Below are 25,046 nucleotides of genomic sequence, written 5' to 3' on the forward strand. Positions count from 1 at the left end.
GAAAAAAAGAGAGATTTCTATTGTAATAACTTTGAAGAAGTTGAGCTCAAATATAAAAGTTTATTTCATATTTATGTGTATAATCATGTAGAAATGTTACCTTTTGACTGATTTATTCATTAATTATTAGTTTCCACTAATGTCATTAATATATTATTAATTTTTAGTACAAGATATAAAGATATGTACAATTATACTGTAAGCTTGGTTAGTTTCAAAACAAATAAATGATGGAAAACAACATTTTAATATGGTATGTCTGAAGAGAAAGTTAATTTTTTTTTTTACTGGTGTCTGAGAGCAGGGATTCAAAGTAATAGCTGGAGAAGTTCGTCTTGTTACTCTCAGATGCTGTTTTTATGAGACACTTATGACACTTCTGGACAAATGGGTGAGAGAGCTTAGCCTTGAGAGGGATTATTGGGGAGTCAGATAATACTCATAAATTTTGGTCTCATAAACAAGTGGCCATTTACGAATATGTGGCACTCATCATGTTTATGCAGATCATTTACAACATTTTATTTGCAGAATCTGACGTAGAAAGCTCTGATAAGCCTATCTCATAAAATAAATGAGTGTTAAGAATACAAAATGTTCATGCGTGAGGGCCAATTTTTCAGTCCAGTATGGTCGGCTCAAATGTAAAAAAAACTGTTGAGCAAGCACGAGACAAATGATTTTGCTCCTTATTCCAGTTTCTTTACAACAAACCTGCACAGCCATTCAGATGTAATCAGTAGCTTGGTGATTTTAGGCTGTTTTGAAGTCACTCATTCAAATATGCAGAGCGCTGTATGTTAAATGTTGAGCTAGAGACAATGTTTAGATGAGAACAGTGGATGATTTAAGGGGGATGCTGTGAACTTAAGCCGCTCCTTTGCTTTGCATTTCCTCTGAAGCAAATTTAACAAGGAAGATGCCATTATAAATGTAATAAGGAGGGTGCCAAATGCTGCTAATGAGCTGTCTGGGAAACAACAACTGCCTAGAGCAACACCTGCAATTACAACAACTAACTGGATAAATGTCATCCCTGTATATTTCAGAGGCATTTTTATGTCTAAGTGAGTTTAGTGTTTTAGTCGTTGAGTTTGAGATATAGCAGTATACTGTAAGAGTAATGCCTAGGAAGGCCCTGTTTGGACTTGATAAGGAAATAAATAAATTATAAAAAATTATAATAAATAAAAAGGGTTCCTCATCCATTATTCTTACATGAGTAACCTTGGTCTTCACTGTGTGTGATAGTGTGAGATCGTGTGTGAGATCATGTGTGTACTAACTGGGGTGCCAGCGAAGGGTGCATGGTCACAGTTCTCTTGCCAGGAGCGGTTGAGGCTTAGCACAAAATCCTGGAAGTAGGGATGAGTTTTGTTGAAGACTGAAAAGCCGACTATGTTGACTCGTTGGTCCCCAACGTCGTCCAGTCGGAGTAAAGAGAATTCCTGAAGGGCAAAGGGAGAGAGAGACAGGCAGAAAGACAGAAAGAGATTATTGGGTGAATGCAGCTGACTTAGATGGAAGCTGTCATATTCTGCCATGATGTACCATAATTTACTTTAAATAACACCAAATGATATATTGAATTATTGCCAAGGTACAAAGGGCACGTATTAATCAAACATGTTTACATCCAATTTAATCTGTCTCACTTAGTATTCATTAGCCCCCTTTATTCCAGTTGATTGACATGAGAAAGCTGCAGCAATTTGTTCATTCTAACCATTTAACTATGCTTCACTGCACAAAACCGTGGATTTTGCACTGGCCATATGCATTTCCTGACATACAGGTCATTTTATGAATACTGGATTGCAATGCTAAGGGGCTAGAATTAGAGAGAGACAGACAGAAAGAGCCTTAGGCAGATAGGAAGAAAACGAGGACACTGAGACCGATGGATAATAGAGAAAGTGAGATAGAAATCCATGGCATATTGAAATGCTCCAGGTTGGGGAAGAGATGAAAATAAAGGTATTTGTTATTTGGGTCTTTTGCTTTAGGGGCAAGAAGGTTTTCCTCTGCCTGGGGAACAGCAGACTGGGGACAGGCAGGGATAGAGGTGAGGAAGAGCAGGAAGGAGAGGAGGCGGGGGAGTGATGGGGAATGGACGTCTCCTGAAGGTTAATAGAGGTGTCAGAACCTAGTCCCCCCTCAGGTGGCAGCCTTTGCCTGGCAGCCCACTGTGCCATCGAGCTTATGACAGACTGACCAAGCCCGGTCTACCTGACTGTCTGTCTGTCACCAAGGCTAGGGACTCTGACGATAAGAGGGGTTGGAAGGGATGGTGAGTGGTAGAGGGGAGACTGAAGTAAAAAAATAAAAAGGCGTGGTGTGGGAGGAAAGAGGCTGCAGGTGACACTGGGATGTTGTTAGAGCAGAGAGCTTAGGAAGAACAAATGAGAACCATGCATAGGTGCATGTATATTGGTTACAATGATCAGTAGGTTGAAAAGACAAGTAGAAGAGAAGTTAGAGGTGTATATAAATACAAGGAACCAAATTCCGTGGGAAAACAATTAACCTTCATTTGAAAACAATGATCAAAGCTGCTAACTGCTATACTTCCTTTAGACCTCCTGTCATGTAGGAACCCACCTCATGTGTGGTACCGGCTTTAAGGATTAGGGCAAAATCTTATTTTTTAAAAACAAGCAAAAACACATATTTTAGTCAGTCAAAAGGAAATCTTGACTGGATCCTGGGGATATCAAAGCTTACAAAGTCTATGGCACATCAGAAAAATGAAAAACTGAAAAATGGCCTTTTTCATCTATAAGAAGAAAATGGATGAGAGGGGATTAGGCAAATCAGATAATGGACGCTCAGACAAAAAGAGTGAATAGGTCAGTGAATTAAATAACTGATAAGCAGGTATGTGGAAAAAGCTCTCAGACCAAGAGGAGACAGAGCATGAGTCACTCCACTGTGAAGACACCAGTGGAGGACTGCACTGATACAGACTTGGAGCAGACCAGGGCAGGAGGAAGCAGTGGATATTGACTTTGAGTGGGAGGCCTATTATCCCCAGTGCTAACCTCCCAGAAACCTAGAAATCTCAAATGTTTAGCTATGCTAGCATGCAGCAGGGCACCTCTGCTGCATGTTAAAAACATGCAACTCTGTTGTGTTCAGCCAGTTTAAAAGAGAGGGTAACTCTGACCTGTCATTCAAGAAATACTGATTGTCTATATCTGTATGGTGAAATATTACAAGCAGCTCTTGAACTTCAGGAGACAATTCTGTTAATGACTAGGATAATGGTCTTGTTAGAGAAGAGACTGTTCTTTGTAACTAATTTACTGAAAAAAATGTAATTTAGTGAAATTGATTGCCTGGCTCTCTTGATTTTGCATTTTACTTTTGAATTTAGACAATTTAAAGTAAAAGAAGTTTAGAAGACAAGGAGAACTAAGGCAGGGATTACATGTCCCTCAGCTAAGCTTGAGGGGCACTTCAGTGTTTATCTATCCTTTATTTATTTATTTTTTTATCACAAACCTAAAGCAAAGTTTAAGGCCATAATATTATTGATTCCTGTGCATTACATAAAACTCATTGGCTTTTCTATAGTCTTCTTGTATCTGTAGCTATCCCTTGTGGGGCCTCGTAAGCCTTTTGGGACTGGCCATATAATTACTGGCTAAGTGTACTTTAATAGATCATTAGAGGCAGAGCCGTGCAAACGAGCCTATCATTAAGCAGGCCCCTCAAGGGTGCCTGTATGTATGCATGCACGCTGGCACATGCACAAACACAAACTAGAAAGTGCACACCCACACACTGTAAAATGAAATCCCTATAATTGAGCAACACATGCACATATTCACTGAAGACCAAGGTCACCAAAATATCCTTAGGCTATGTCTGAAGAAAACTAATGTGCTGCATTCGTAGGCTTTCAGGGCACAGACACTGACACACATGCACATTCAAATTCAAATGCACACACGGTCAGACACAAACACAGACTAAAACCCTCCACATGAGCAATTATGCTCTCTTGCATACTAAATAGGTGGTGTGAAACGGACAGTACTTAGTAGAGGACAGTTGGTTCCCAGCAGTGGGGGAACAAAAAGGCAGAGTTGGAGGGTAGAATAGAGCAGTGGAGAAACCAACTGTCACTACTGAAAGGGTGGAGGAGCAGAATGATGATGAGGAGGACAGAGAGAGAGCGCGAGAGAGGTAGAAGTTGAATCAATGGAGAGAGAAGAAGGTGAGAGATTAGTTGGCACAACTGAAAGCTTAAAAAGCAGTGGGAGAGAAAGAGAGGGCGACACAACGAAGATGAGAGGGGGTGGGAGGGTGGGAGAACATGGGGGAATGACAGCCTGGCTGAGGGCCCCTGACACCGGCTGTCACCTGGAGATCAATCAGCAGCCGGAACTCGAGCCAACCAACCAAAAACTGTTGCTTCACCTACTCAATTCTTGCCCTTTTCCCTCTGAAAATCTGGAATCTGGAAATCTCTGCCTTATCTATTCTTTATTTCTGTCTCCTTTTTTAGTCCCTCAGCATCTCTTTTATCATTTTATATGCATTTTTATATCCGTTAGCCTTCAGTGATTTCTCTTACTTTTCACATAATGGACCTTTCATACATGCACACATGCACACTCGCCAAAAGAAACGCCCAAATGTGTGACTACTTGGGTGTTTGTAGGATTGATGCTGCTAATAGTGGGATAACCTGCCATGAACCCACCCTCTACATACCCCTTACCCATCGACGCACAAACATGTTTTTTTGCAGTGTTGTAAGCCTCTATAACTCCACCATCCTAAACAGGGTATCCAAAATGAAGCAAAAACCTCTTTAGATCAACCAGCCTCTTTCAGCTCTTCTCTTTGTCCACTGATCTCATCTCCCTAAATAGGATAAAAATGCTGAGATTATAGATTCTCTGGGCTCCAAGGACATCCACTGAATCAGGCTGCATCGCGGCTGCATGCATGGAACAACATCCTGTAACTGAAACTCTGATAACTCTACCAGAAATGCTCTGTTGATAGATAAGCTTTTCAAATGCAAGTTAGGCTGTATAGGGAGTTTTGTAATATGTATGCATGCAGTGCAGTGAATGTGAGAGTGCTGCTTCATACTGTCACTTTTTCATAATGCGAATATGAAAAGTCTCAGTATTTCAATGAGTTTGAGTCATCTGAAAATTTTGTCTGTTTGAAGAACTTTGTTACAGTGGCATTAAAATTAATGAAGTTTGCTGAAGTTGAGAACTAGCAGTCAATGGTGGTGTAAAAGAACACTGCAATAATGTCAAATGAGTCAGAACAATGAATTTGAAGTTGCACTTTCAATGATTCACGGGCATAATTTTTACATAAATTAAAGGGGTATTAAGGTCTGTCGCACAAGTAAATGTAATGTTTTGTGTTTTCAGCTAATAAGTATCATAAGCAGAAGTACAGCTAAGCAGCAATAATTGATTTTTGGCTACTTGGGGGCAGAGCAACAAGCTGTACCCACAACATACTGCTGTACCCACACATATATATATGTATATATATTTTGGGACATTCACACGGGGGTACAGGGTTAAAATCCCCCTCGGAGCGCAATGAGCAATGACCCTTCATCCAGTGTGGGTCCTTAGGCAAGACCCTTCAAGCTACTGCCTACCTCATGATGATGATGAGTGACAATGAAATATATGACATGCCGGCTCAGACGCCGCCCGGCCAAACAAGGTCTGCATCAGGTGTTGGGGAACCAGAGCATCAAGATGACAAATTTGCTACTGGAACAAGATGGAGATGGGCGAGATGCGATAACAAGGCTCTGTTGGAATGCTACTACTCCAGTAACCCTAGTCAGAGGGGTTACATGCAAAGGATGTGGGATGAATGGTTACTTTGAAACCCACAATCAAGGCTTACAGCGAAGCAACTAGTAATTCAGTGTTCCAACATCCACAAGCGGCAACTGCTATCACAACTTGAGATTGACGAGATACAACACAAATGCTACGGCAAGGGGGAGCCAGGACAACAGGTCAGAGGGGAGCCAGCGGCCAACCAGAGATTGGTACGAAGCCCCAAGTGCAATCACGCTGAACGAGGCAGCGACTGACCTGAAAGATAAGATCATGGCGAGGATGAATGCAAGGCAACCCCGACGCCAATTACAACGGCTAACTGAAGAACCATCAGAAAGTCTCCTAGAAGATGTGAATGCAGCATTGAGGGCGATCCCTACCACAACTATCACTGAAACCATTGAGCTGATATACGGCTCAGCAGCAGTGATCCTCGAGATGCTTGGCTATGAGAGCAACCATGGGAGCCATGAGAAACAGTACCCACCATGGAAACGAAGGTTGGAGGCAAAAATCAAGGAGGCCCGGATAGAAGTGAGCCAACTGACAGAGGCTGAGAGAGGTGCAATGAGAAAGTACGTACCCAAGAAGTACAACCAGATGCCCATACCTGAAGCACTCGAAACTGCCAAACAAAGGCTCCAAGCCTTGGCCAGCCGCCTAAAGAGGTACACGAGAGATAATGAAGCCAGAAGAATAAACCGGCTGTTCGCAACTCAACCTGCGAAAGTGTACGCTCAATGGCAGGGTAATAACAGCAGAGCAGACCCACCAAGGCTGGAAACTGAGCAGTACTGGAAAAGTATATGGGAGAGGGAGGCATCACACAACAGCGATGCACAGTGGCTGGTGGCTCTGAGAAAGGACCACAGCAACCTCCCTGAACAGAATCCAGTCACCATCACAGCGGCAGACATCCAAGAAAGAGTCTCAGGTATGAAGAACTGGAAAGCACCGGGCCCTGACAGGATCCACACGTACTGGCTAAAGAAGCTCACTGCACTCCACGAGTGCCTAGAAGCACAAATGAACCAGCTGCTAAGAGATGGGACGCACCCTGAATGGCTTACCGAAGGGCGTACAATCCTGATCCTGAAGGATCCTGCAAAGGGTACAGTCCCATCCAACTATCGGCCAATAACCTGTCTCTCCACAACATGGAAGCTCATGTCAGGCATCATCGCGGCTAAGATAAGTGGACACATGGATCAATATATGAGCAAAGCACAGAAGGGCATTGGCAAAGGAACCAAAGGAGCCAAACACCAACGCCTGGTTGACAGAACAGTCACCCAAGACTGCAGAACCCGACACACCAACCTGTGCACTGCCTGGATTGATTACACGAAAGCATATGACTCAATGACACACACGGATCACTGAATGAGAGAGAGATGTACAACACAATAGGACTCTAAGAGACTTCGTTGCAAACTCGATGAGGCTGTGGAAAACCACCCTTGAGGCCAATGGCAAGCCACTTGCACAAGTATCCATCAAATGTGGCATATACCAAGGAGATGCTCTGTCCCCACTGCTGTTATGCATAGGTTTGAACCCCCTCAGCAAAAATAAAGAAACAAAGAGAGGGAAGGTAGTCCACACGGAAGGGGTCTCACTCCCAGAAGGAACAATAGCAGACATTGAGGATAGTTACAAGTACCTTGGAATACCACAGGCAAATGGCAACCTCGAAGAGGTAACAAGGAAAACAGCACCTGCCAAATACCTCCAACGAGTAAGGCAAGTCCTAAGAAGTCAGCTCAATGGCAAGAACAAGGCCCAGGCAATAAACAGCCAGCCCTGCCAGTGATCAGATACCCTGCGGGAATAATAAGGTAGCCAAAGGAAGAGATACAGACCACAGACGTTAAGACGTGAAAGCTCCTCACCATGCACGGAGGGTTCCATCCCAAATCCAGCACCCTGAGACTGTACGCTAGCCGTAAGGAAGGCGGCCGTGGACTAGTGAGTGTGAGAGCGACTATCCAGGATGAAACATCCAAGATCCACAAGTACATCAAAGATAAGGCCCCAACAGATGACGTGCTCAGTGAATGTCTCAGGCAATGGGGAACAGAGGAAGAGGTGCTGGAGGAGGGACCATCATGGGAGGACAAACCCCTACATGGGATGTACCACCGGAACATAACTGAAGTGGCTGATATCAAGAAATCCTACCAATGGCTAGAGTGGGCCGGACTGAAGGACAGCACAGAGGCACTCATCATGGCTGCACAGGAGCAGGCCCTGAGCACCAGAGCAATAGAGGCCCAGATCTACCACACCAGACAAGACCCAAGGTGTAGGCTGTGCAAAGAGGCAAGTGAGACAATCCAGCACATAACTGCAGGGTGTAAGATGCTGGCAGGAAAAGCATACATGGAGCGCCATAACCAAGTGGCTGGCACAGTGTACAGGAACATCTGCACGGAGTATGGACTGGAAACCCCAAGGTCAAATTGGGAAACACCTCCAAAGGTGGTAGAGAATGACTGAGCCAAAATCCTGTGGGACTTCCAGATTCAGACTGACAGAATGGTAATGGCGAACCAACCAGACATTGTGGTGGTGGACAAACAGCAGAGAAAAGCCGTTGTGGTTGACGTGGCAATACCAAGTGATGGCAACATCAGGAAAAAGGACCAAGGGCTCAGAGAAGAGCTGGAGAAGGCCTGGAAGGTGAAGGCGACAGTGGTGCCCGTTGTCATCGGAGCACTCGGGGTAGTGACCCCCAAACTGGAGGAGTGGCTACAGCAGATTCCTGGAAGAACACCAGACATCTTGGTCCAGAAAAGTACAGTACTAGGAACAGCAAAGATACTGCGCAGAACCCTCAAGCTCCCAGGCCTCTGGTAGAGGACCCGAGCTCGAAGGATGAGACCACCCGCGGAGGGTGAAGGACGAAGGTTTTTTTTATAAAGCTGTTGTGCCGAATGTGTTAATTGCCTTTTACACATCCGGCAAATGAGACATGTTTGTATCCACCACATTTTCACTCTACTTCTAGCTCTGTTTTGGTCCCCACTAACCCCTGAGGGATATATGTAGCTCTTTAGCTTCTACAATGGTAAAATGTGCTCCAGATAAAGACAGAGCTGTTAGTGGTAATAATCATAATTGACAATTCGAAAAAAAGAAAGAAAAATCATCTCCACTCTTTATCTAGCATGGCAGCCCTGTGAAAGAACAGAGCCTGTAGCCTATGATTGAGTAACATTTCAGTAAATTGCATATTGATTTTCCTAATGATAAAGTACTAATTAATAACGTCCCTCCTGTTATACTGGGGGAAGGGTATAAAGGTCTTCCCTCTGCAATGATATCCACTTCTAGTGGCACACTTATTATTCTCTAATAGCTGGAATGCTCATGCAGTGTTTTTAGCAATAAGTCATTTCATGCTCATATCAGTTGCCACGTAAATTCAGGCTGAGCTCTAAAGCCTCCTGCAGCCTCTTAATTACGATGTTCTCAGTGAGCGTGGGATGGGAGGAGAGGAGGAGGAGAGAGGGAGCATTACCAAATGTCATGCCTACAGACTTGTTATGAACCTGGGATGTAATAGCAAAATTGGATAAATGATTTACTGAATTTTCTGTTCATGAAATAGTGAAAAACAATAGTCTACTGCAGCTGGACATGAAAACTGTAATTGCAGCTCCTCCAGTGTCTCACTGGCTGTGTTCATACAGTTGCTGTCTGGATACGTTATTGTACTCGATGTACATGGATTGTACCCGAGTCATCCCTCTTGCATAGGTCACTAACTTGTCATTTACATCATTCCCAGTGGCCAGCTAGTTTCATTCACTGCGAGATGACCATGAAATTAACATCCCATATATCGTTGCAGAGCATGCTGGGGTTGATACATTAGCTTTGTTTGAAAGCATTTAATAGCAGCATACATCAAAACAATCTGGCAGCATTCCTGCAGAGTGTTGGAAACAAATGACCAATTTTATTCCATTATTCATAGAATTACGTCTGACCTGCAACAGTAACAGCCTATTTGTGAGGCAGAGACCTTATGCCCGGAATAATTCTTAGGCTGGTGGAGGCCAAAAGCACCATGAATATTGTAGACACTAGCATATGTTTGGAATCTGAAACAACCAATCTTTTCCAGTAAGCTATTCATTCAAATCCCAGCAGAAAGTCAACAAATTCAAATGACTTATGAATGCTTCTTTTAATTGAAAAGCTTTGCATCCACAGAGCAACTTATTTAGTTGGGAAACAGAAAACGGTTCCTGGACCTCTAAGGCTGCAGAGTCGGCAGTGGGGTGGAGGAGTGGGTGGCTGAAACACTGAGGGAGAAGCAGCAGATAATGGAGATGAGACTCCATCTAAACGTGTTTCACATCGATCACCTGTTTCTCATCAAGACCAAGTAACCCCTCAGCTTTGAGACTAGATGTTCTCTCTGCGTTAGAAGGGCCACAGCAGAAAGAGATACACTATATACAGGAAATGTCTGTATGGCTTATTGGTCATGTTGAGATTTGTTTCATATTATTTGCTATAATTTGATATCACACATTTCCTTTGCTTTTGTTTTTGAGGTAGTATGAGTTTGGTGTGAGAGAGATGCAAAGGGAAAGCAGCTCACAGGATTTCGTGCTCCCTGATCACAAGAAACTCGAACCACATTTAATCTATGCTGACTAGCTAAGGTGATTTGAGCCTTGCTGGCTCAGCTCTTTAGTTGGTGAACTGATGGTGACAGGGACTCACTGTGGTCTTTTATACCAGAGAGAGGGAGATTTTACTCATTCAGATTTCATTTTGAATAAGCATTTTGTTTCTATTTCTGCTTCATCATGTTACATAGTATTCCCAGGCTTTAATGCAGGGTATCAAATGCTTTTGATTCACTTAGTCTATTGTGTCAGTGAGCTTTCCTCTTTATTTTCATTTGCCCCATTTTGTTTTGGAGGGAATGTAAGTGTGAGTGTCTTCCTATAAATTCTTTGTGCTACTCTCAGCCCAGTCAAAAATGTGGCCAATTTAATTGGATCAGCAGGGTGTTCTGCATTGTGATGGAAATGAAAGCTGTTAAGCATGTAGTATACACGGGCATTGTCAACAGCTCAAAAACTGAAATTTAAGCCATCTGGTCTTTGGAAATCACACTCACATTGTAATAGAAATACAGATAAATTAAGTTGAATTCCAAAATCATCTTAACCTTAAGAAGAAGAACTTCACCTCAGAAGTGTCACTTTTAGATGCATCTTCATTTACCTAATGCAAAGTTAATGGAGGTCTCTGTGTCAAAATATTCTTTATGATCTAATGAAACTATTACGACTTAATAACAGACCTCACCTGCCTGTATGACAGAACATCAAAGAGAAATTGCATAGAGGCAAATAACTTGTTTCGAAGTCCCTGACTAATCCTCATTGGACACAATCAGCTCAGCAATCAGCTCAGCTTGATCGTGTATTGAACTTCCTGTCTGGCAGAATGATAATCAGAATACAGTAACAGTTATGCCCTTCATCAAAATAAAAGCACCATCAGGCTGATTAAAACAGCAAAGAGCTGGACATCATATTTGCTCCAAATATCACTAATGACATTCTGGTAGGTGCTAAATGTGTTAGAATTCAAAAGCACTGGCACAACCAAAGTCATATGTGGATTTAAAAACACAGTTGAACTGAGCACAGTTTGATGGTTAGTTAAAGAGGCGTGACATCAGGGTAAGTGGGGTCACCAACCAATAGCCACATGGTGCTTTCTGGTGCTGATTTACAGCTGACAAGTAATTCAAGTGAAGAAATATGCTCACAGTTTGTTTTTTTTAAATGTAACTTTATTTCATTTAATTTGTTAGTTTTATTAAGTAGCTTGTTAACAAACTCATTAGTTTTAAGTAGTGCATCCGCATACACTGGCACATCTGCATCCTCGCAAACCATGTTGTTATTTTAGAAGCTTAATAAATAGTGAGAAATTCCCACGTAATAGAAGCACTCTTAACAAAACATGCATATAAGGTCTTTGATCAGTTTTATATGAAGTGGTGTGAAAAGAAAAATGATTCTTGACTTGTGGTTACTTTGTGTTGGCAAGTTTCCAGTTTATTACATAGTACATGGCAGGTTTGAGACAGGTGAATGAGGAGAGGGAGAAAAAAGGGCAGGAATAGAAAGAGGAGGAAGAAGAAAGAAGAGGAAAGAAAGTAGGTACAGCAGTACAGAGATGCGGAAAGGAAAGGGAAAAGGAAGAAATGGAAGTGAGGAAGTAAAGGAAGGACAGTGGTAGCCAGGTGGACATAGGATTGTGGGATGATGGCAGGAAGAAAGTTATAGAGCATAGAAAGGAATTCAGGTATGAAGTCTGGAAGCAATTTCAACTTTCCAAAGAAGACCCTACAGTAAGCTGCGACTCAAGCCCTGGGATTTGGAAGATAATAGGCTATAATACAATTGTCAACACTGAGTCACCCAGACATGGGGCTCAAAGGGAGACAGCAGGTGGTAATAGGGCTGACACAGAGTAATCAATACGCCACAACGCCTCACACATACAAAGGTGTGAGTCCGAGAGGTGGAACACTACACTAAATGGTTTACATTCATTTACACAAACATTCTGCTGCCGTCTGGCTAATCTGTAACGATAAAAAGAGACTGGGGAACTTCAAGTCTTATAATTTTATGGTAAACTAGCCTTCTCAGAGTGTGTTTTCATTTTGTTGGAAAGTTATGTCTAGAGAGATAACGGCAAGGAGGCCTGACTCACATATTAAACATGTCAGGTTGTTGGTAGTCTCTCACACAGATTCCACTATCTCCACTATCATAATGCAGTCAAAAACTGCTCAACATTTTTCATTGCGTACCATTTTTTAAAAGGCATTTTCCTTCTTTGTAGGCTGTCATTGGTTTTCCATTAATGTCAGAGCTCATTAAAAATCAGAATGCTTTCTATCACACAAGTTCTCCTCATGAATCCTGATCAATATGTAATTTTTTGAACATGAACAGACCTCACGTCTGAACCTGTTAACCCTCAAAATTAGCCACAAGTGATTAATGAATGCACTTCATGAATACTGATATGCACGCCAATGCATTTGTCATTCTTCTCTCTTTGTGTGAGAAAATGGCAAAGTCAGAGCGCAAGACTTATAAGAGATATTTCTCTTTTTGTGAGGTGGGTGACCATAGTATTCTGCATTTTGTAAAGAATTAAGGTAACCACTTATTCAACATTTTACATTCATTTGGAAAGTAGGGTTTCAAGTGAAAACCCTTGCAGAGAACTTAGAATAGAGTTGTTGAGACTTCTTTCTGACCTGCCATTGATTGAACACCCTACAAAACCAGCAATAATGCATCATAATTGCAAGCCCTTACATATGCTTTTCACATTCAATAGTTGCTTATTTGCAGTAATAAACTGGGAAATGTGAGCCCACAATAGAGAGATGATGTTTTAATAAAGGAGATTGTTGTCAAAATAAGGCAATAAATAAATGATTAAGACCTGAATGAGACTCAGATTATTAGTCATCTGTGCAATCTGATATGGAGCATAATGAACTGATTGGAAGTGTCAATGGAGCATTTTACTCAGCCTCCATGTCAGAGAAGTATGCATATTCTCCCATCAGAAATCAGAATTGTTTTCAAGCTCTTTTCACAAATGGAAACTGCGATATTATCAAATAATCACATGAAAAATCAACTCCAGCTACTGGTACCACATGATGCTTATATGCAACAATGCTCTTCTTGTGTCAAGTATAAATCCAAATTTGAGATAATTGAGATAACAACAGTGCCAAAGTTTCCTTCAACCTGCTGTAGCTGAACTTGGTCTTGAAAATACTTTGAATACTGGCTAAATCAGAAACTAACATCTGGTGTATAGTGGGAATGCATCAATTTACAGCCTAAAAAGAATTTGTCCTATCTGGGGACTAGCTGTGTATATGGCAATACGCATTTATACTGCTCTCTAAACACCAACACAATAAATGTAATTCTTAGCTAAGTAAGCTGGCATTTCTGCATTACAAATGAGTAGCAAGCAGACATTATTTGGTGAAACACACTTGTTGTGACATAAAAATGACATAGTTTATATTCTGGCTGGATGCAGCTCTCTGTTGTCACCGTCCACGCAGCCTATTACCTTTTCTATTACTCAGTTGATTGATTCTCAAACTCTGTGTCTAAACAGGGAAATATGAACTTTACATAAGCCGTGGAGGGGAATTAATTAAATCCCAATCATTTTCACAGTCACAGTGGCTGCCCTCTAAAGGAGTTTGACTGACAAGACTTTTTTTGGATTTAGAAATCTTCTGTACCACAGTGCACACCGGAGATGGAGAACGATGTTGGTGTGAAGTGTTTTTTTTCCTTCCTCTTTTTTTAAAAAGGGATGTTCCATCCATTCATTCACATTCACAGATATGGGACAAATTTTTTTACCAGAACAATAAACTTGTGAAATTGAATTCTGTATCGCCTGGACAATATTGTTATCAATGCCAGACACACCCAGACAGAAATACAGAGTGAGAGAGAGACACGGAGAGAGAAAGACACAGAGAGAGAGATTATTATTATCTTATTATTATTATTATCTTATCTGAACTATTTGTATATATTTTAATAGCATGTCTTCTGTTTATGTATTTTTTTTTTATTTCACCCATGCTTTGGCTATGTTATCGTCTGTTTTCCATGCCAATAAAGCCAAATTGAATTGGATTTAATTGAGAGAGAGAGACAGAGAGAGAGAGAGAGAGAGAGAGAGAGATTGAGCGAGATTGAGAGAGAGATGCAGTTTTGGCAGTAAGGGAAGAAGTAGCAGTAAGGAAGAGGTGACAAGGACAAGGGAAGACAGCAACTATTATCTATTCTTTACTAGCACAGAGCGAAGCAACCTCCTTGAAATTTGTGGAAGACAAAAAAAATTGGAATAAGAGACAGAGAGAAAATTTGAAATTTATGTTTGTGCAGGTTGGGAAAGCAGGCATATATTTCATCTCTTGTTCAGTGGCACATTCAATTATAAGCATTTCATCATTTGACAGTGTTGGGAGGAATAATTAGAAGCATGGAGCATGTTGAGCCCGGAACCCCAACTGGCCAAGAACAAATGGCGGGGAGCATGGCAGTGTCTGGGAAAGAATAGGGATTAACTAGTGAATAACAGCATCAGCCATGCTTCAGAAGTAAAACCTAACTCCCCTCATCACCCTTTTATACAAACCTGCCAATCAGCTCTAACTAATATAACGAATAAAAAGAAAGATGAGTTTAAATTAATGTGTGTGTGTGTGTTTGCGTGAGGACTTGTACTGTGTTGAATTGCAAATACAGTATGCAGCCTGTTTCTGGTTTATGACACCAGAAGACAAAAATTACACAGCTTATTTCCAGGAAGCAGACAGACAGGCAGGTAGATAAGCAGGCCAAGATGTTACAACTGTAGGTATGTGTTGGTAAGAGGGACGGGATGTTATGTGGGTGAGCATGTACATGAGTTTATTTATTTGAGTTTTATCAGTCGTGTGTGTGTGTGTGTCTGTATATGTGTGACAGTCAGGAAGTGATGGCAGCTCTTCAGGCACGGATGCATGACAATGACTGCAGTGACAAGAGGGATCACGGGTGTATGGAGGGGAAATGGAACATGAAGAACAAAACAAACAGGCGGAGGGGTGTGTGGGGGGTTTGAACTGATGGCCTCTGCTTTGCAGAGAGGGATAATATGTCAGCCGGCACTGTGCGTCAAAGCGTGTTTTTGACTGTTTTGTGCAGATGCGAGTGAGTGTGTGGTTGTGTGTGTGTGTGTGTGTGTGTGAAATTGAGAAAGAGAGAGCCTGGACGCTTTCATCAAGACTCAAAATGACATCACAAAGCGAGGCGCTGCTAGGCCCAATCCCGTGCTCACCTAACCTTCAAATGACATTAGGCATCCCGACAACATATGATGAGTCACTGCCAACCTGATGTGATTTATTCAATCCTGCCGAATAGCTTGGATCGCGGGATACAAATCACTTAGATGGAAGCCATGGTGCAAGGACCGAATGTGTGTGTGTTGGCAAATGTGTGTGTGTATATATGTGAGTGTATGTGTGCCCTGTTTGTTTTGACTGTTTGTGTGCATGCATCCATCAGACAGGCGTGTGTGCGTGTGCATGGTTCTCGTGTGAGTGTTACATTAAGTTAAAGCTGAGGGAGCCGTATGATGTCCCAGAAAAAGAGTTTACAGAAAGAAGCTGTAAAAGCCCCAGCTGTTCAATTTCACTGCTCCTCCATGTTTTTGTTTTAATCTCTCTGTTCGCTGTGACCCAAGGGCCAAGATTTCTATTAGATCTTACAATTAAAGCCCAGGATATTAACTGCTGGTATTACGTGGTGTTGGGACTCCACAGATGAATTCATTCATTTGGGTGATTGTAAACTGAACTTTTGCTAGGAAACTGTATTCTCTTTTGTCCCACAATCCTGAGAGCGATTGAATGCAGCATTGGCCAGTCTGACCTGTGACCCGGATGTCAATAAAAAGGTCAGCGATGATTTGGTCTCTCTTTGTCCTGGAATCCTTCACTGAGGCAGACAGCCATGGCTGTCTCCCTCTCAGTATGGCCTGCTCACCAGCAGACACCCTCCTGAACTCTCCCCTCCTGGCTTCGCCGTATAATCTGCTCGGAGCAGAAACACGCAGAACTCTCCTGATCGACCGCAGCACTGAGAAGATCTTTGCAGTGAAGTTTAGCCACAATGGCTATTGCACAAAGCCTGCTAGCTAACTTTAAGAAGCAAAAAACAAGTTAACGCCGAGCTGTTAACTCTGTAAGGACAACCACAAGCGGAGTGACCGGCTTCCTCCGACCTCTACAAGCGGACACTGCACAGCAAAAGACGCTTCCACAGCGGAACCACAATTCATCCCAGCTTGGCTCGTCTACAACAGACTGACCGCCAGCTAACAGCAGCACCAAAGCCACCTCTCTTTCCCTCTCATGCACGGGTAACGTAACAACTGGGAATAGCATAGAGTAACAGTGTACTTGGCTAAGCAAAGGACTGTTTAACTTTTGTACATGTGACGTTACAGATGTTTTTTCATTGAGGTTTTATTGTTGTGATCTTCTCCATGGTTAACGTGAGATTAGTATTATAACCGTAGTTCTCAGCCACTGCTAAGTTGATATTAGTTTATGTTATGCTCCACACAGACAGAGTCTTTGCATGCTAACTCCTTTTAACTTGGCACTATTATCCTAAACAGATCATACACATACACCTCTAGTTTGGGCCTTAAAGACAACCACACCCGGCGGAGAGTAACTTTAAAGCTCCCTCTTCACACTTTCCTTTGTTCCTGACCATGTGTGTTCATGCTCGTGCACGCGAGACATACAAGTAATTTGCCAAATTCTTCAATGTTGAACTCCAAATCCTTCAACCTTCTAGCTATTGGTGGTAATTCTGGTTATAGTTATTAATTTAATTATTAATCTGAGTTCCAAATTGATTGTTTAGTGTATTTTATGAGACTGAATCAATTAATTAGCTATCATTTCTCTTCTTTAAGAAGAGTGGTGCCCCAGAGGACTTTATTCGTTAAAGTTATTTATGATTATCTTTGATAATTCTGAGCCATAATTAATTGATAGCACCTACACAAGTGGGTTTAACCATTGTAAATCACCACCTTTAACCATTGTAAATCCCAACAGTGGACTTAATGGGGAGAGAGGAAAATAAACTGAAAGCTTTATCACATGGAAATAAAGGAAGCAATGTTTAATACAATCTGAGCGATGCCTGTGTGCTGCTTTTCCTCCCTGTCACCTGCGTGTCTAATTCTGATCAGCACCATTAACTAAAGGGAATACTTGTTTCTATGTTAAGCATCACATTACCCAGGACCAGTGCCTCAGAAATCACAGACCAGATTTAATGAAGCGAGGAACACATAGCAGGTGCAGCTATCTGAATCATACGGCTTTTAACGAAGGGACAGACAAACAAAAAAATCATCTCTCTTCACCCGGAGGCAGTGTCCACTGTAGATCATTAGCTCTAATGATGGTCAATGAATGGTTGTTCTTTCACATCTATCTTCTCCATAGAGACCATAGTAATAAATTAACTGTTTTCATATGTAAGTAACAAACGCAAACACACACACACACACACACACACACACACACACACATGTATAAATTAAGGGGAGCATGAGAGAAAGGATGAAGACAACTCATACAGCTAAGTTACACTCAAATCGTATATTACAGTTTGAAATATCAGACCAAGCAATAATTCTGCTTGGTAACGATGGGATAAAAAGAGTATCTCCACCTCTTATTCCTTCCCTAATTTCTCACACCAGATTAATAACACCAATACATTAAAGAATAAACAAACAGAACCAAAGTGAAGACTGAAGGCAGTCAAATCCATAAGTGGGCATGACAAAAACCCTGACTCGAGACGGGTAGCTGCGTGAGGACGTTAATGAGCGTCTTGAGATGATTCAGGGGAAACAGATTAGGCAGGGGAGCAGTCTGGCAGATCGTTATTCAGGGATGTCAGGACCATAGATAAATGAAGTGTCAGCAGAGGAAGGAGACAGAAGGAGGGAATGGTTGGAGAAAATAGGGGGAGACAAGGGAGAGAAGAAGGGAGAGATGGTGAGGGAGGAGAGAGCAGATAAATAATAGATAATAAATAAAAGAAAAATTAATGTTTATAAGCCTTAAAAATTTGCTTAAATTCTTCCGAAATTATTTATAAAGGTACTCTGTATGTAATTCTAATGTCTTATAAATATGATAATATGTTTGTTTGATCTTCTAAACTGTTTCTGAAGCCTTTGGTGTGAAAAACTGCACTTTGTACAATTATGTGTCATCATTTGTGAAGTAAACAGGTGTCTGACATGTTTTCCCTTGTCTGAAGTCTTTATAATCTTTTGTGAAAGTGCTGTAATTATAGTTAGACTATTTTTTCCCTTATTGTATGTACTGTAATAAAAAAAAACTTCTCGGAAGATGGTAGTTGTTTCAATCAGTATGAAGGAAATTTTAACACAGTAACAATAATGTGCTTTATTCACACATTTCATTGATGAGACGGTGTAGTCCCTCATTCGTCCAGGAGTGTTCTATCATAGAAAAGGTTTCAGTCGTAGTCATCTGGACACTGCTTTCAGAATCAAGACGTTTCGGCTCCCATCCGGAAGTCATTCTCAATTATGAATGACTTAAGGATGGGAGCCGAAACGTCTTGATTCTGAAAACAATGTCCAGATGACTACGACTGAAACTTTTTCTACGATTTCATTGATGGCACACTCAAAGTAAATCCTACCTTGAGTGCGTCCCAACAATGGGAACAGAGAGACACACAGCCTGCATTTCAACAAAAAACAAAAGTGACAATATGAGTGGATCTGGAGGTCAAACTATTCACAAAACGTCCAACTCAGTGATCAGCCTGGTTGAATTAGCCAGCTAATGTGTCATGTTATCACAATAATAAAACTTTATCTACATACAATATTTACATCTTGACCGTTCGAGCTGAATTCCGTGAGCTGTTGGCATATAGTTTCACCACTACCTGTTTTAACTACCTGGAGCAACACTAGCATGTAAAGTACATCAAACCATTTTTGGCTGTGTTATTATCAGTGGGAGGTGACTATATACAGTTATATACAGTTATGTTTTGTTTCTTCTGGTTGAACATTTGACATTTTGAATCTATTTATCAGAATTCAGACCCTCTCCAAAAAACTCATGAACAAGGTTGAGGTTTAGCCACTATATCACGTATGCTAGTAGAATCTGATCCCAAATCCGCATTAACCACAGTATCTATTTTTCCCTAAATTAACAGAAAACTGCAAACCCTCCAGTTAACTCTCACTTGTTGTATCATGTAATTACAACCATAGCCAAACTAAAAACTCTTGACAGCAATTGAATTAGATGCTCTTTTGATCAGAATAAACTGTGAATGTTCCCACTCAAGACATAGTTTTAGATGGTCAGTGACTCTAATCTGAACTTCAAAATGTAGCTTTTATTACCTGTATAAGTTTAATTAGGTGTCATCAGAAGGTCAAACCTCTTGCCCACACAGACATATTTAAATCGGTACAAGTAACAGTTTTTTAATGATAACATACATAAGAAGATCTGCAAGTTTACATTTTTGTAAGCTAACAAGAAAACATCATAAGCCATGAACTTTGTGGCACTGGCAAATAAATCTCTGAAAAATGTTCCCAGAGACAGTAGAGCGATTACAATCCGGAAAATCTGGTTGCTACCTGAAAAACACTTTAATTCTCCATGGCAATGGGAAGCTGCCTTCATACAGAAACTCTGTGAAGCTTAATATAGTCAAACTGATGTCAAAGCACGGACAATCATCTTACAGAAGACCCTCAGTACTGGCTCAGCCAGACATCACACTGAGAAAACACATCAGGCAATTACATCAAATTACTGCTGCCTTTCTTTAATATAACCGTGTCGTATTTTAAGAGCAAGATGAACACATGCAGTTAGTTTTTCATTTCACATACAGACAGTTGACAAATTAAGGAAAAAACAATATAAAGTGTCTTAGTATGGTGTTGGGCTACCACGTGCCACCAGAACAGCTTCAGTGCGCCTTGGCATTGATTCTACAAGTCTCTGAAATCTTCTGGAGGAAAGAACACTATTCTTCCAAAAGACATTCCCTCATTTGGTGTTTTGATAATGGTGTTCCAAAATCTCCCATAGGTTTTCAACTGGGTTTTGATCTGGTGACTGCGAAAGCCATGGCTTATGATTCACATCATTTTCATACTCATCAAACCATTCAGTGACCCTTCGTGCCCTATGGATGGGGGCATTGTCATCCTGGAAGAGACCAGTCCCATCAGGATAGAAAAGTTTCATCATAGGATAATGGTGATCACCAAGGGCGCCAGAATCATTTCAGAAGTGGGGGGGACAAAAGGTATGTGTGTGTGTATGTATAGTGTTGGATAGACCAGAGAATCACCCTTACAATCAAAGACATATTACTTAGATGTGGCCTTGGCATTGGTGACATGAGAGGGCAAACCTACGATGGCGCATCTGTTCTACAGGGATAAATGTCAAGCATGGCTAAACATATTAAAGACATTAATCCAAAAGCAGTCTCAATGCATTGCACCAATCAAAGTTCAAACCTAATACAGATCCAGTCACCTAGAAGTGACAGCTAGGCCATGTTAGGGCCCAGGCAGATTCTTGGCTGACCCCAGCGGGGTCTCTGCTGGGTACTTGGCTGAAATTAAATCCCCTTCAATGATGTAGTGAACATGAATAAATAATAGAGTGCCATTGTCATCTGGTTCCATACTGCGTTTGAATAAACACAAAACTTAAAAAAAACATTCCTCTGCATTCTCTCTTGAATGAGCTTGTACAGGAGATTGAGAGGTGAAAATGTGGAATCAGGAAAAGTGGGGGGGAGCACAGCACAGCACGCACGGTATTGGTTCTGCAAGGGAAGCAAACCACAGTCTCCTCTGACCTTCATCTGACTTCGAATGCACATTTAAACATTACCTTCTAAAATCTAAATCCCAAACATAATAGTTTTCAGAAAATTTCAGAGAGGGGGGAAGGTAAAAAGCTTCTGCCAGCTCCAGGCTGACATACAGTAAGAAATAATTGTGTGTGCGGCAGTGTGCGCTGCACTCATCTGTCCAGCTGACTTTATCTGCTGTAAATGAAGTCCATCATGCCGCTACAACAACATACGGAGCCCCCTAAAGGTCACAGCAAGATTTTTTTTGAGGACTACTTTTGGATTCCCTCGCAATATGTTTTGCAATACCTTACAATATTTTGCATTCTATCGCAATATTTTTGCGTTCTCTCGCAAAAAAATTTCTTTTTCCATTCCTTCTGAGCCATATGTCTATTTCCGCTCAGCTGCTCCCAGCGCAACGCTCTATATCAGCTCACTGAATTTCACTTTGAACTGGGCATTACGTATGCTGATATAATACTACTGCTCAATAGACATGCATGGTTATGTAATTAGTGAAAGTGAACTTAAACAAATTCTTAGATCAAGAGGTCTCTCCAGAGGAAAGCAGTACGGGAATCTGCAGGATGCTGTCGGTTTCATTCGTGAACAGTTACGGTACTCTGTACTGTAGAAGGCCTGTTGCTATAAGTGTGGAGCAATAATTGAAGTTCCTTATACATACAGCTCCTACCCAGAAGTTTGATAATGCTCTATCCGATAACTTCTTTGCTCTATCTGATAACTTTCTTCATATAAGTTGAGGTGTCCATAAACAATGCTAAATGTATTAACTTGAGAATCTCCACACTACCTTCCAATCCATATACACATACAGCTCAGAAGGAATGGAAGAAGAAAAGCATTGCAAGGTTACACAAAAGTATTGCGAGGGAATGCAAAACATATTGCGAGGGAATGCAAAAGTAGCCCTCAAAAAATTCTCCCTGTGACCTTTAAGGGTTTCTGTAGAAACACGCCAAGACAAACTGACAGAATGTTTTTTACACAAAGAAGGAAATAACTTAATGTATAACATTTGCAGAATTTACAAGAAGGCACAAATAATTAAGAATTTGATGTAGACAGTGTAGACAAGCTACTCTACTTCTTTGCCCAAGCAGATGCCAATACAAACATTTCACTGCCACAATACAGCAATTCAATGTGATATTCAATCAATAAATAAATACTGGTAGTCAGGAGTAATAGTGATGATAATAATAATAGTGCTGAATTTTGGGGAAGTTTCTAAAATAATGCACTGAACTTCAAGTCATTTATGTGAAATCAAGGTTTATGGGTAAAATGGGTCAAATCAAAGGTTTATGGTGTTTAAACTATGTGAATAATATAACTATTGACAACTATATGAGCTGTAACCATACTGGAAACATACTGTACAAACTATGGCCTAAACAAAGAAACATGACTCTGCAGTGTATTGTGGGCCGTCACACATTATTATATGTGTGAATGTGTTTTTGTGAACACATGTTGAAACTCCTGTTTCCTGACAGGGCGTGTCTAGATTCCACTGTAAACACGCCCTGTCAGGAAACTGTACTTCAAGAAGCTGCAACATTGTACATGGTGCCATCAGTTTAGTTCACGACATACATGAAATAATCAATAACTCACGAACGACTTGCCATCAGCACAGTCTCTCCTGTCACACCCATCAGTGGCCTCAAACCGCTCTGCCCCACTTGCTGGACAGCCAGAACCAGTGCAATAAAATCCTTGCTTGATAATTATGAAGCTGACTGTCTCTTTGATTGGATTAAAATGTAAATATTCTTCCTGTTTTATGTTTGCCTGCTTTTATTTAGTTGCTCTTCTGTTTTTCCTTATATATCGCACTAATGCACAAGCATCACAGTCATCAAATGAGCACTGTCAACTGTCAACTGATGTCTTTCCCATAGATCTAAATGCAGATGTCACTTTAATCACTGTTCCTATTGAAACACTAGCCAGTTGAGCACTCTTTGTGACTGAAGCTCCTGCCATCTGTGCCCCAACAATGAACACTCTTTCGAAGTCACTCAGATCTTTTCCTCTTGCCATCTTGACACAAAACCAAACTCAACTGGGCCTGCTCAGCATTTTATACATGCCAAAGATCATGATTGGATGTTAATTGCTTAATTGTACCATGCAGTGCACCTGTGTGAAAGCATCTGCATTCGTCATGTGTCTCCACTCATTCATTTTGTTTTTTCCTTTAATTTGTCACCCGTCTATCACGGAAATATTTAAATCCATATTTTTTAAAAGTGGTGCAGAATTCACAAGTAATCATGTTCATTAAAAACACTGCTAGAAAGAAGTAAATGTATCCAGTCACAGGTCACTTAATGTAAAAGCTTTTTCGGGGCGAAAGGTGAGGGAGTAAGTGATAAGCATAACCTTTAAATAGACTTCAGAAATGTTATTTGCTCCCTGAGATAATGCAACTATCTGGACTGGAACACCTGCTACCATTAAGAGTGCACACATATGCACACATGCATGCACACACCCATGAACCGACACACGCACAGAAAGATTAGTGATCGTACAATCATCTTTACAGCGTGTTTGTCTGCTCTAACACAAGCTGGAAACAAGACGTTTCGGCTCCCATCCGGAAGTCATTCTCAATTGTGAAAAAATTGGACGGGAACTGGAAATTTAAACTACTCTGAGTTACATAAGCCCTGCCCTCAGGAAGGAATCTGCCTGAGTATCTGTAAATAGCTAGTTTCACCTGAAACTGACCTAATAGTTTCAAGATGGCCCAGTAATCAGTAACTGAACTGATTACTGGGCCATCTTGAAACTATTCCGGCTCCCATCCGGAATGACTTCCGGATGGGAGCCGAAACGTCTTGATTCTGAAAACAGTGTCCAGATGACTACGACTGAAACCTTTTCTACGATAGAACACTCCTGGACGAATGAGGGACTACACCGTCACAAGCTGGAAACCATAGCATGTCCAGCTAACTAGCTTACTACCTACAGAAGTAACTGACATTTACCTCCAAGGCCAATGGAGTATTTCATATGACATCATTTTGTGGGGTTACAGGTTAAGTAAAAAAAAAAAAAAAAAGCCCTATTCACAAAAGCACATGGACTGTGTACTGTTTCCCCGTTGTCCTAGATGCTACTATATCAGAGTGGAGGCTAATGATAGTGGCTGTGTCCTGTTCTTAATTGGATTTGAAGTTTACACTCTAGAAACCTGAGCCAGAGTCACCTGAGATAGTCTTCCATTCGCCCAACACATTGGTTAGTCCTCATCCCTTAAAGCCTGTTCTCTTCTCTCTGTACTCCCACTCACCACCCTGAACCACCTGACCCTGATACCTTTACTTTTCGCAGTGCTATGAGAACATCCCATTAAGTCCTACTTTGGCACAGAATGTTCTAAGTTGTTTTAAGCTCTTTGAACAAAGGACATTTTTTCTGGACAGGACAGTCTCATGAAATGGCATAGTGTACTTTTTGAGAAGATCAAAAAGTGAACCAAGCATTCAATGTATTATTGCCATTTTCAGAGATGTACTATCACAGTGAGTTTGGAAAATGGGTGAACAATGAACTGAACTGTGAGAGAACATAATGAAACTTGTTCCTGTCC

The 25,046-nt window shown here is 41.2% G+C and overlaps 1 protein-coding gene across 9 annotated transcripts in view; it reads right to left on the reverse strand.

Moving 5' to 3' along the window:
• grik4 (glutamate receptor, ionotropic, kainate 4) overlaps window positions 1–25,046 on the reverse strand; it is a 317,151-nt gene that overhangs the window by 52,424 nt on the left and 239,681 nt on the right. For all 9 annotated transcript variants that reach the window (XM_044203352.1, XM_044203355.1, XM_044203351.1 and 6 more), the window contains one exon: window positions 1,287–1,448. In XM_044203352.1, the coding sequence (XP_044059287.1) occupies window positions 1,287–1,448 (162 nt within the window). The remainder of the gene's footprint in view (window positions 1–1,286; window positions 1,449–25,046) is intronic.

Source organism: Siniperca chuatsi, linkage group LG7 (assembly GCF_020085105.1).
Source record: "Siniperca chuatsi isolate FFG_IHB_CAS linkage group LG7, ASM2008510v1, whole genome shotgun sequence".
In the NCBI taxonomy this organism is placed as follows: domain Eukaryota; kingdom Metazoa; phylum Chordata; class Actinopteri; order Centrarchiformes; family Sinipercidae; genus Siniperca; species Siniperca chuatsi.